This window comes from Salmo trutta, chromosome 24, assembly GCF_901001165.1.
Source record: "Salmo trutta chromosome 24, fSalTru1.1, whole genome shotgun sequence".
Lineage (NCBI taxonomy): Eukaryota > Metazoa > Chordata > Actinopteri > Salmoniformes > Salmonidae > Salmo > Salmo trutta.
Genome location: NC_042980.1, coordinates 39,366,141 through 39,379,397, shown reverse-complemented (window position 1 = coordinate 39,379,397; position 13,257 = coordinate 39,366,141). Strand labels below are relative to the sequence as shown.

The 13,257-nt window shown below is 46.0% G+C and overlaps 2 protein-coding genes across 2 annotated transcripts; one reads left to right on the top strand and one right to left on the bottom strand.

Annotated features, from left to right (window-relative positions):
• Window positions 1–4: 4 nt before the first annotated feature.
• On the top strand, window positions 5–4,389 carry LOC115161277 (rhodopsin kinase). Its single transcript, XM_029712114.1, has 7 exons — window positions 5–1,624; window positions 2,294–2,421; window positions 2,714–2,871; window positions 2,960–3,043; window positions 3,145–3,269; window positions 3,547–3,748; window positions 3,932–4,389. The coding sequence occupies exons 1-7, from the start codon at window positions 926–928 to the stop codon at window positions 4,219–4,221; spliced, it is 1,686 nt and encodes a 561-aa protein (XP_029567974.1). The 5' UTR covers window positions 5–925; the 3' UTR covers window positions 4,222–4,389.
• Window positions 4,390–5,494: 1,105 nt separating this feature from the next.
• Window positions 5,495–12,678, bottom strand: LOC115161276 (protein-lysine methyltransferase METTL21C-like). The gene is made up of 6 exons (XM_029712113.1): window positions 12,628–12,678; window positions 12,222–12,334; window positions 11,158–11,329; window positions 10,820–10,956; window positions 6,434–6,551; window positions 5,495–6,282 (listed from the first exon to the last, which is right to left on the bottom strand). The coding sequence occupies exons 3-6, from the start codon at window positions 11,315–11,317 to the stop codon at window positions 5,885–5,887; spliced, it is 813 nt and encodes a 270-aa protein (XP_029567973.1). The 5' UTR covers window positions 11,318–11,329; window positions 12,222–12,334; window positions 12,628–12,678; the 3' UTR covers window positions 5,495–5,884.
• Between the last annotated feature and the right edge of the window lie 579 nt (window positions 12,679–13,257).

Genomic DNA, 13,257 nt, shown 5'->3' with positions numbered 1-13,257 from the left:
AGGACTGTAATAACCTCAAATGGGTCAGACATATGACATCCTTTGGGAATTTTCCTCTGGGAAAATCTGATGGGTTGACTTGCGGTCTCTAAAGCCTTGTTCACATTGGTATTTTGAAGTGACTCAAATCCTTTTTCCTGCAGTCAACAGCCAAAAAAGCACATGGAATCAGATATTTCAAGCCACATTTAAAACCACCTTTGTAGGTTTTGAGACAGTTTGGCATATCTTGTTGCTTGCTAGCTACTCTGTTGATAATTTTGACAAGAACATGTGGTAGTTAACTAGCTTGTTAATTGTTTACAATCAAATTAGAGAATATGCTGAAGGCTAGAGGGAGATATAACCATTTTGATTTCACCTTTCTGATCCTTCCATATCTATGAAGGCCAGGGCCATTCCGATGTTTCGAGAGGTGTCAGTTTTAGACTGCGCTTTACTCCGTCCCTTTTCTACTGTGCTGCTCCCTTGTCTTGTTCTTTAGATAACAGGTGCTGCTCTGGCCTCCATGACACAGTCTGAATACATCAGTCACAGCTTGGGCTCTCACTCTCAGCCTGAGGTATTAGGGAGTTAGTGGATAAAGGCATTACTGTCTGAAAGGTGCTGAGCCAGGTGTGTGTGAGAGATACGGGTAAAGCGCTCGGGTCAGGAGGAGGATCTTCTTGTGTCCTCTGTCCTGCTGCTGGCACTGCTCTCCTTTTCCTTTCTCTCCCGCTGTTCATCTTTCCTCTCAGCATTCCTCTCTAATCCTCCCTTTTACTGTTTCACTCCCTCTTTCTCCTCTACCACCTTTTGCTCACACCAACATATTTTTCGTTATCTCTTTTCTCACCCTATCCCTCCTTGCCCCCCCGTTCTCCTTCACCATGCTCTCCCTCTGAGTGTCCTCGCTGTCGGCGACAGCCTCTCTCCCTCCGTTGCCATGGATTTGGGCAGCCTGACCACGGTGGTTGCCAACTCGGCCTACATAAGCGCCCGCGGCAGCTTCGATGGCTCCAACCCGGCAGCCTCGCGTGACAAGAAGTACCACGCCCGCCTCAAGCTGCCCCATATCACCGTGTGTGAGGGTCTCCAGGAAACCCTGGACCTAACCTTTCAGTCAGTCTGCGTGGAGCAGCCCATCGGCAAACGTCTGTTCCGCGAGTTCCTGGAGACAGTGCCCGAATACCACGGTCCTTGCCACTTGTGGCGGGACATCGAAGAGTACGACTTAGCCGAAGACACAGACCGGGCCCAGAAGGCATCTAGGATCGTCCAGCGTTACCTGGAATCCTCTGCTAAGCTCTACTGCCCCTTCCTGACCCCGGAGACCGTGACCCAGGTGAAGGAGGCACAGCAGGGGGCTGGGGACACCCTCTTTTCCCAGACACTGGTCTCGGTGCTGGGATACCTCCAGGAAGTTCCATACACCTTCTTCCTGGAGAGCATGTACCTGAAGAGGTTCCTGCAGTGGAAGTGGCTGGAGATGCAGCCCATGGACCAAGACTGGTTCCAGGACTTCCGTGTGCTAGGGAAGGGGGGGTTCGGAGAGGTGTCTGCCTGCCAGATGAAGGCCACGGGGAAACTGTACGCCTGCAAGAAGCTCAACAAGAAGAGGCTGAAGAAGAGGAAAGGCTATGAGGTGAAAAGACGGGGTGGGAAGGAGGTCGTTTCTGAGGGTCTTTGGTGTGGTCCATCATCTCTAGTCATGTGATACTTGTGATACCTGTATGATATCAGATGATATCCCAAGAGGAAATCAGTTCATTAGAATACAGAACGCTTCTGTAGCCTATTAACGCTAGATCAAGCTGAGAGTCACAATGACTAATGACATGGAAGGGTAGTGCTACAGTGTGTGGCCAGGTGTCATACCCTCTGCGACTGTGTTAGAACCCCTGTAATCTTGAGTGAAACATTTGCCTCTGTGTTAAACACAACACAGGGATAGAGCGATTACGGAGAGGTTTAGGGAAAAGCTGTTCTCAATGGAACTGCTGGGGAAGGTTAGTCCATGTCCTTTACAGCCCTGTTAAAATGCCAATCACTGATATGATTAGATGGGTGAAAGCAAGGATTCCACTTCATATACTTCAAGGATGCATTTGAAAAGTAATTGAGCAGGGCCTACTGGTGAGATACTGTATGTAACGACCATATTGTCTCCCTAACAATGGGAGTATTGGGAGCTTATCGCTGTATTCCCCCAGTGGACAGATTGTGACTGGAGTGGATCCTCTGGCTTTGCCGCTTCCTTGCTGCCTACCGGTATGAATTTGTGAGTGATGCCATGTTTGTCCCTTTACTCTAGGGGGCGATGGTGGAGAAGAGGATTCTTGCCAGGGTTCATAGTCGCTTCATCGTGTCACTGGCCTACGCTTTCCAGACCAAGGATGAGCTTTGCCTGGTTATGACCATCATGAATGGAGGAGACCTGAAGTACACACACACACACACACACACACACACACACACACACACACACACACACACACACACACCTACCTACCTACCTATGATAGATTTGTAACATGTTTGTTCCCATACTTCACATTTTAGTAATTTAGCAGACACACTTATCCAGAGCGACTTACAGGAGTAATTGGGGTTAAGTGCTTTGCTCAAGGGCACATCAACATATGTTTCACCTAGTCAGCTTTGGGGATTCGAACCAGCGACCTTTCGGTTTCTGTCCCAACGCTCTTAACCACTAGGCTACCTGCCGCCCCAGGTACCACATCTATCTGGTGGATGAGAACAACCCAGGGTTTGAGGAGCCCAGAGCCTGTTTCTACGCAGCTCAGATCATCCAGGGCATGGAGCACCTCCACCAGAAGAGAATCATCTACAGAGACCTCAAACCTGAGAACGTGCTGCTGGACAATGAAGGTACACAATGAGAGGTGTGCATGTACATACAAACACACCCACACGCATGTGATGCTTGTGTGATGTGACGCTGTCCGTATGTCCTTAGGTAACGTGCGTATCTCTGACCTGGGTCTGGCAGTGGAGCTGAAGGAGAACCAGACAAAGATCAAAGGCTATGCCGGAACTCCAGGTCAGTCTCGGCTGCAGCGGTCCGACCTGGGGTTTCACGTTTAGTGTCTCCAAGAGATTCCATATTGGCTGTTGTGACTGACCTCTGCTATCTACCCCCAGGGTTTATGGCCCCGGAGCTCCTGAAGGGGGAGAAATATGACACATCGGTGGACTATTTCACCCTAGGGGTCACACTGTTTGAGTTTATGGCTGCTAAGAACCCCTTCAGGGAACGCGGAGAGAAGGTAATCTGCTCTATCCCTCCTCCCTTTCATCCCTTCACACTGAAAGTGCAAACTGGATAACAATGTAGGTCGTCAATTCTGGTCGTGTAGAGCCACTGGTGTCTGAAGGCTTTCGTTCCATCCCAGCACTTACACACCTGTCTTTGATTCTTCCTTCAAAGGACATCATTATTTGAATCAAGGGTGTGTCTGTGCAGGGCTGGAACAAAAGCCTGCACACCCAGTTGGTTTATGGCTTTGATGTACTGTAGCTAACCTGCGGTCATCTTCTGGTCAGGTTGAGAAGGAGGCACTAAAGGAGCGCATCATGACCGGGACTGTGGTCTACCCAGAGACGTTCAGTGAGAACGCCAAGTCCATCTGCTCTGCGCTGCTGGAGAAACAGGTGGACAAGAGACTAGGTTTCAAGGACGGGACCTGTGATGAGATCAGGACACACCCCTTCTTCAGCGCCATCCACTGGACGAGACTGGATGCAGGTACGAACTGCTATTTCTAAGTGCTAACTGAACCAAATGTTAAGTTGTGTATTTGGGCCATGATCATTTTGCTGTGTCACACTCTACAGTTGCCACACAGACAGACTCCCAATCAGAAGCACACCAACCCTCCTGAAGTTCACTCAGTAAGAGTCTCTCTAACCCCCTCCCTCTCTCCTACAGGCATCCTGCCCCCTCCGTTTGTCCCTGACTCCAAGGTGGTCTACGCCAAGGACCTGGATGACGTGGGGGAGTTCTCCTCGGTGAAGGGGGTGGGGCTGGACGACCCCGACCGCGTGTTCTTTGACGAGTTCTCCTCTGGGAACATTGCCATTCCCTGGCAGGAGGAGATGATTGAGACGGGGATCTATGGTGAGCTCAACGTGTGGGGACCCGCAGGCACCATACCCAACGACCTGCGCAGGGAGTCCATCTTGGAACAGCCCAAGTCATCCACCTGCTGCTTAGCGTGATTGTCTCTTTGGAACAACGAAGAAGGGAGCTCAGACGTTCCGGATCAGACCAACCGTAGCTCTTTGAGGTGATGTTGTGTTTAGTACACTCGGAAGCGCTGCCAACTGAATATTTTTTTGAACGCTTTACGTTTAGAGTAGAACAATGAGAGAAACTGTAAAAAAAAACATACACCTCAAAGGGCATTGATGGGAAAATGCGTCGCCATCGTGACAACAACACCTGGACCCAGACAAACACTCAAGACAGTCCAGAACAGCAAATCAGGTTCTACACAATAACGTTGCCATGGAGATGGAACTCCTGAGTGGCACGGCGTTCTGACTGCTCATTGGTTGAGATTGAGAGACTGTTCCGCTGCTCTTAGAGTGAAACTGTTAGATGGACTTTGGACCTTTGTACTTCAGTTGGGCCCAGCAATAGATATTCTGTATTCTCAAAGCATACTGACAGATCATTTAGCATCATCAAGATATAAGTGTGTGTGTGTGTGTGTGTGTGTGTGTGAGATGCTTTCTGATTCTGCTCACTATAACACTAGTGAAATGTGCTAAGAAACATGAAATCTTGCAGTTCTCTAAATATGTCACTATACACTGAGTCTATCAAACATCAGGAACACCTTCCCAATATTGAGTTGCACCCCCCCACCCCTTGCCCTCAGATGAATGAACTCATGAACCGCATGAATGACCGCATGAACTCTACAAGGTATCACAGGGATCCACAGGGATGCTGGCCCACGTTGACTCCAATGCTTCCCACATTTGTGTCAAGTTGGCTGGATGTCCTTTGGGTGGGAGGACCATTCTTGTTACATACGGGAAACTGTTGAGTGTAAAAAACCCAACAGCGTTGCAGTTCTTGACACAAACTTGTGCGCCTGGCACCTACTACCATACCCTGTTCAAAGGCACTTACATGTTTTGTCTTGCCCATTCACCATCTGAATGGCACCCATACACAATCCATGTCTCAGTTGTCTCTAGGCTTAAAAATCCTTCTTTAACCCATCTCCCCCCTTCATCTACACTGATTTGAAGTGGATTCTAACTTTGGAAAGAGCAGTTGTTAATGTTTTGTATGCTCAGTGTAAGAGTTTACCTTCTTGAACTAGTCTGTTTTCATGTATAGTGGAAAAGGGTTTGTTTACCATTATCGTAAATGCAGGTGATACTGTCTCTAGTAGATGTCTATATAGTAACTTTCAGAATATCTGTGTTGATGCCAATGCAGACTATGCGTAAGTAGCGAGAAATGAACACATTTTTCACACTGTAGTGCAAATCAAATTTATTTACAAAACATTTGTCAATGTATCAAATGTATGAAAAAACATTGGTAGATAAAATTGCATTTTGAAAAGTTACATGGTTTAGATTCATTTTGGTTTCTGTGTTTTTTTGCAGGACATGGGTTGTAAATATAATGTAGCTCACAGCAATGTCCTTGAAACCCAGAATCTGCTTTTGTTGTGTGTCTAATAATAGTGTGTGTTGGTGAGGTGAATGTACCCACACAATGGGCTCCAGGCAGTCTGTAGTGAGCTCCTGTTTCATTCATCCACAGCGGAGAACAATTTCTCTTCTTTCTCTTTCTCAACACTTTTCCACTGAGTCTCCTCTACTCCCTGGTCTCTCCATTCTATCCCCTCTCCTCTCTTCACTCTCGTGCCGTGGCCTTGTAGATTATCACGTCTCCCTCCTTTAGCTCTGTCATCAGTGTTGTATCAAAACAACTCTTAAATCTCTCTGTGAACTTCAGGTCTGACTGGAACCTCACCTTATTGGCCCACATCAGCGTGGTGCCACTTCCTGGTTTGCAGAAGTGGTGCATGGTCGCCAGCAACTCCTCCAGGTAGTTGTGGTGATACACTACATCGGCTGCCAGCACGTAGTCATAGTGACAGGAAGTGCTGGGGAAGTCTTTCTCAAGGTCGTGACCCCAGGTGAGGGCAGTCACCTGGGGCGTGTAGCGGCAGCGGCCCTTGGAGTTCCGAGAGAGGTTAAAGGTCAGGTTGGGAATGATTTCGGGCAGGTCGGTGGCTGTTACCCAGGCACCTGGAAAACAGGACACAAGGGGAACAGTCAGTTAGGGAAATTTAATCAGTCTGTCAAACCATATCACCAACTGACAGACTCATCTAGTAGACTGGCCAGTGGCCATTATACAGTTAGCCAGACTGAAAAAGAGACAGATGGACAGACTCACCCAGTAGACTAGCCACAATAGACAGTAAGCCTGTCCCTGCTCCAATCTCCAGTACTGCTTTATCCAGGAAATTCACCTGCTGCCGGTTATTCTCCAGGAACTGACTCAGAGCCACCGCCTACCCATACACACGCACAAACACATCCTCGTCATCACCAGCAGCAACCGCATTATTATCATCATCACTGCCAGCAACCATGATCAGTCAATATGAATTAAAGGCCCAGTGCAGTCAATGTTCTGTTTTTGCTGTGTTTTATATCATATCGCACAACAGCTGATGAAACTAACACTTTAAATGTGTGCTGATTGAAAATACAATCTACGTGGGAGTTTCTGCTTTCCATGGTGACATCACCATGCAATAAATTGGTTAATAGACCAACAGAGTGCCTAACCTCTCTGCCAATAACAGCTTCCACTCCCCATGAAGACCACTCCCAGACAGTCCTAGCTAAATTGTTGCTTGAGAAATATACTGAACAAATATATAAACGCAAGTGTCAAAGATTTTACTGAGTTCGTTCATATAAGTCAGGATTCCCAAACTGGGGTACGTACGCGCAATGCCGTCATGGGTACGCCAAATAAAAATCTGATTCAAAAAATAAATATAAATATATATATATACAGTGGGGCAAAAAAGTATTTAGTCAGCCACCAATTGTGCAAGTTCTCCCACTTAAAAAGATGAGAGAGGCCTCAAAATCCAGAAAATCACATTTTGTAGGATCTTTTATGAATTTATTTGCAAATTATGGTGGAAAATAAGTATTTGGTCACCTACAAACAAGCAAGATTTCTGGCTCTCACAGACCTGTAACTTCTTCTTTAAGAGGCTCCTCTGTCCTCCACTCGTTACCTGTATTACTGGCACCTGTTTGAACTTATTATCAGTATAAAAGACACCTGTCCACAACCTCAGTCACACTCCAAACTCCACTATGGCCAAGACCAAAGAGCTGTCAAAGGACACCAGAAACAAAATTGTAGACCTGCACCAGGCTGGGAAGACTGAATCTGCAATAGGTAAGCAGCTTGGTTTGAATAAATCAACTGTGGGAGCAATTATTAGGAAATGGAAGACATACAAGACCACTGATAATCTCCCTCGATCTGGGGCTCCACGCAAGATCTCACCCCGTGGGGTCAAAATGATCACAAGAACGGTGAGCAAAAATCCCAGAAGCACACGGGGGGACCTAGTGAATGACCTGCAGAGAGCTGGGACCAAAGTAACAAAGCCTACCATCAGTAACACACTACGCCGCCAGGGACTCTCATCCTGCAGTGCCAGACGTGTCCCCCTGCTTAAGCCAGTACATGTCCAGGCCCGTCTGAAGTTTGCTAGAGAGCATTTGGATGATCCAGAAGAGGATTGGGAGAATGTCATATGGTCAGATGAAACCAAAATATAACTTTTTGGTAAAAACTCAACTCGTCGTGTTTGGAGGACAAAGAATGCTGAGTTGCATCCAAAGAACACCATACTTACTGTGAAGCATGGGGGTGGAAACATCATGCTTTGGGGCTGTTTTTCTGCAAAGGGACCAGGACGACTGATCCGTGTGAAGGAAAGAATGAATGGGGCCATGTATCGTGAGATTTTGAGTGAAAACCTCTTTCCATCAGCAAGGGCATTGAAGATGAAACATGGCTGGGTCTTTCAGCATGACAATGATCCCAAACACACCGCCCGGACAACGAAGGAGTGGCTTCGTAAGAAGCATTTCAAGGTCCTGGAGTGGCCTAGCCAGTCTCCAGATCTCAACCCCATAGAAAATCTTTGGAGGGAGTTGAAAGTCAAGTGTTGCCCAGCAACAGCCCCAAAACATCACTGCTCTAGAGGAGATCTGCATTTAGGAATGGGCCAAAATACCAGCAACAGTGTGTGAAAACCTTGTGAAGACTTACAGAAAACGTTTGACCTGTGTCATTGCCAACAAAGGGTATATAACAAAGTATTGAGATAAACTTTTGTTATTGACCAAATACTTATTTTCCACCATAATTTGCAAATAAATTCATTCAAAATCCTACAATGTGATTTTCTGGATTTTTTTTCTCATTTTGTCTGTCATAGTTGAAGTGTACCTATGATGAAAATTACAGGCCTCTCTCATCTTTTTAAGTGGGAGAACTTGCACAATTGGTGGCTGACTAAATACTTTTTTGCCCCACTGTGTGTATATATATATATTTTTTCTTCACATTTTCAAACAGCGCATTTATATTTTCCAATGGGGCTATACATCTGGGTGAGTATTTTTTCTCGCCTGAGTAGCCTCGTTTCACTGCCAAAAAGAAAATTAAACCGTCTAGTGTTCAGCAAAAATGTTTATTTTTTATTTCACCTTTATTTAACCAGGTAGGCCAGTTGAGAACAAGTTTACAACTGTGACCTGGCCAAGATAAAGCAAAGCAGTGCGACGACAAAAACAACACAGCTACACATGGGATAAACAAACGTACAGCCAATAACACAATAGAAAAATCTATATACAGTGTGTGCAAATGTAGTAAGAAATAACAACACAATGTCAAATACAGGTAGCCTAGTCAAATAATTAAAATCAAATCACATTAACCATTACTCTCTCGCGGGAAACTTTCACTCTCGCGCAGACATTTAGAAACATGACAATTTGAAAAATAAGCCACAGGAGTTTTTTGATCGAGAATAAAGGTGACTTTTGAGTAGTAAGACATGTATAAAAGCAACAGATACCATTAATAAGAAGGGGCTAGAAGCATCTTATATGGTGAGCTACCGAGTGGCTAGGACAGGCAAGCCCCATACTATTGTGGAGGACTTAATTCTTCCTGCTGCCTAGGATATGGCTGGGACAATGCTGGGGGAAAAGGCCCCAAAAAAACTATACAGACAATGCCTTCATCAAACAACACTGTTTCACGACACGTCAGTGACATGGCAGGAGATGTTTTGAAACAATTATTGCTTCACATACAAGCCAGTGAATTCTATGCGTAACAGCTGGATGAGTCAACAGACGTGGCGGGCCTGGCACAGCTCCTGGTATATGTCTGTTACGTTTATGGGGGGTCAATTTAAGAAAGACATCCTCTTCTACATACCACTGGAAACAAGGACAACATGAGAGGATATTTTTAAACTACTGGACATCTTTGTGACATCAAATGGACTTTGGTGGTCAAGTTGTGTTGGTATCTGTACTGATGGTGCAAAAGCCATGACAGGGAGACATAGTGGAGTGGTAACGTGCGTGCAAGCAGTTTCTCCCGACGCCACTTGGGTCCACTGCAGCATCCACTGAGAGGCTCTTGCTGCCAAGGGAATGCCTGACAGCTTGAAATATGTTTTGAACACTATAGTGAAAATGGTTAATGTTGTTAAAGCAAGGCCCCTGAACTCTCGTGTATTTTCTGCATTATGCAATGATATGGGCAGCGATCATGTAGCGCTTTTACAACATACAGAAGTGAGCTGGTTATCAAGGGGCAAAGTATTGATGTTTTTTTTAAATGAGAGACGAGCTTAAAGTTTTCTTAGACAATTATTTTCACTTGTCTGACCGCTTGCATGATGATGAGTTTCTCACACGACTGGCCTATCTGGGTGATGTTTTTTCTCGCCTGAATGATCTGAATCTAGGATTACAGAGACTCTCCGCAACTATATTCAATGTGCGGGACAAAATTGAGGCTATGAATAAGAAGTTGGAGCTCTTCTCTTTCTGTATTAACAAGGACACCACACAGGTCTTTCCATCATTGTATGATTTTTGTGTGCAAATGAACTCAAGCTTACAGACAATGTCAAATGTGATATAGTGAAGCACCTCAGTGAGTTGGGTGTGCAATTACGTATGTACTTTCCAGAAACGGATGACACAAACAACTGGATTCGTTATCCCTTTCATGCCCTGCCTCCAGTCCACTTACCGATATCTGAACAAGAGAGCCTCATCGAAAATGCAACAAGCGGTTCTGTGAAAATGGAATTTAATCAGAAGCCACTGCCAGATTTCTGGATAGAGCTGCGCTCAGTTTCAACATTTGAGAGTGTGCTGACCCTGGTGCTAGAGGTGGTACGCAGCTGGAGGTTGAATGTTTGAAGGGGTACGGGACTATAAAAAGTTTGGGAACCACTGATATAAGGAAATCAGTCAATTGAAATAAATAAATTAGGCCCTAATCTATGGATTTCAGATGACTGGGCAGGGGCACAGTCATGGGTGGGTCTAGGAAGGCATAGGCCCACCCACTTGGGAGTTAGGCCGACCCACGGGGAGCCAGGACCCACGGGGAGCCGGGCTTTATTACAGACAGAAATACTTCTCTGCACCCCCTGCTGCATTTCCTTTAAGTTCAATCATCATGTTACTGAGTGTCTTTTGAACTCACCCCTGGCCAGACAAGGGCGCCATAGGAGTCCAGAGACTCTCTGATGCAGATTTCATGACCAGCAATAAGGAAAAACTCCTTCCCCAGGGTGTAGGAAACACTGGACTCAATGGCCATCTGCTTACAGTCAGACACCACTGTAGAAGACAGGACCACAACACAACCAGGTACACTACACACCACACTGGACAGCCAACTGTTAATAACCACTACTCCACACGGTCACAGCATAACTAAGATGGACTGTTACACACAACAGCATCAGAACCACAACACAACCACACTGGACTGCTAATATAATTGACCGTGACCACTAGAACACATTCACCATTCCTTACGGTTAGGGTTAGGAAACCGCTGCTTGCGTTCATCTTGTGTTCCATTTTCCATCACCTGTGGTCTCTCTTCTTCTTCCTTGTTCTCACCCGGTTCTCCATCTGTCCTCTCCTTCTTGGGATCCTCTTGGTCTGGCTGTTTGACTGTAGAGGGGCTCTCCATCGCCACAGAACACTGTCGACATTAGACAACTTTAGTTGACCTTGTGTGTGCGTCCATCCGTACATGTGTGTAAATACTGTATTGGTTAGGCTACATGTTACATGTGTGTAAATCCAGCCAAGGAAGCTTAGACTGGGCTATGATGAACTGGGCTCTTTTCCCTTATCTCCCCTGGGTCTGATTGTCTGGGTTCGGGCCCAGAGAAATACTTATTTATAACCAACCATCAGCAGACCAGTCGGACTCTGGAGGGAAATACCTGCCATAGCTTAGGACCCACATCACCGAACTTCCTCAGTTCCATACGCTTAGTTTCTCTTCTCCACACACAATCACCAGACTTCACATCAAACATTGTTAGCTAAGATGGTGTTAGTATCAGAAATGGAGCAGCATTAGTACCAAGGCTTTTACAGACTCAAATTATGCATTTCCATACAGGATTTACCCCAGTGTTTTACCCCAAAGGCTAGGACTTTTCTGTTTCCATCTAAGCGGGCCGGCACCCCTGTCTCTCTGGGCCATGGCTCCGGCGGACCAGCTCTCACTTGGGGATAAAGCCAGGCCACTGGTACTTTTCAGCTGGTATTTACATAACAATTGTTAACCATAAACTTCAATACCTTCTCACAAAGCAACTGTTCTGATTATGCAGAAGTTGTTGATTCTGCTCTTCACAAGTCCTCACTGTCAGCCCTAGCTATGGAAACACAACATAAGGGTATGTATACACTAGTGTAACACTGGTGCTACAGTCAGAAAGCAGCAGAAGACACTGATGCAAACACATAAATACCCACATATGGATGTTTACGGGGGCTTGCAGACTCATGCTCCAGAGAGATTAATAAAGTTCCATGGAAATGAACAGAATCAACGGGAGGATGTTGTATGTGATACAGACCTGTATGAGGTGGTTGTCTCTGTCTCTGTCTCTCTCTGTCTTTGTGACTGTCCTACTGCATCCTGTTTATACCTGGGCAGCATTCCTTCAAACACGCCCCCAAAATCACTGAGCTATAATAGAGAGAGAGAGAGAGAGGCAGAAAGTCAGAAAGACTAAGCTAGTATGATAGTGACAGACCGACAGACATAGAGAGAGCGAAAGATATACTGCCTAAAGTGAAACTCCCTCTTTGATCCCACTCACATGGAGCCAAGTAAAGTCCACATTTTCAGAGACGTGTGTGTGTTAGACTGAGGCTTCTGCGTGATGACGTATCTGCCATAGTGCTAAGCAGTAGCGGCTCTGAGTCAAAGCCCTTCACTGGGGAGACATGGGTCAAACAGAGCTGTATCATCGCGCCTACCCTGTTTGCTGTCTTCATTGCTGCCATCCTCCACCACATTGGCCAAGACCTGCCACAGGGAATTAAAATCATGTGCTGAACAAATGGCAGGCTGTACAACCTCAACAGGTTCAAGGTCAAAACAGTCTTCACCATCACCATCATGGAGCTTCAGTATCCTGACAACAATGCCATTGCAGCACACACCGAAGCAGACCTCCAGTGTGTCCTGGATGCCTTTGCCAAGGCATAGAGGCTCCTGGGTCTAGCCCTGAATTTAAAGAAGCCTCAAATCCTTCAACAAGCCCCCTACTCCGCCCACAATACAGGTTGACAATAACACCCTTGAAAATGTGGAACACTTCCCATACCTCGGCAGCCTTCTCTCCTCCAAAACCCACAATGACTCTGAAATACACCTGTTGTATTCGGTGCATGTGACAGATAAAATTAGATTTGATTTGATTTTTGATTTGACTGAGTGAGTGACAGCAAACTTGGCTGTCCCCTGCAGTTGAGGACAGACACACAAACACATCCATCCGCGCGCTGCTCCTAATCTGCAGGTTTTTATGCAGTGACAATGTGCAGGGAGTTATTTGACATCTATTTAGGTATATTAAAACACTTCCGTTTTTTCCCCGATCAAGA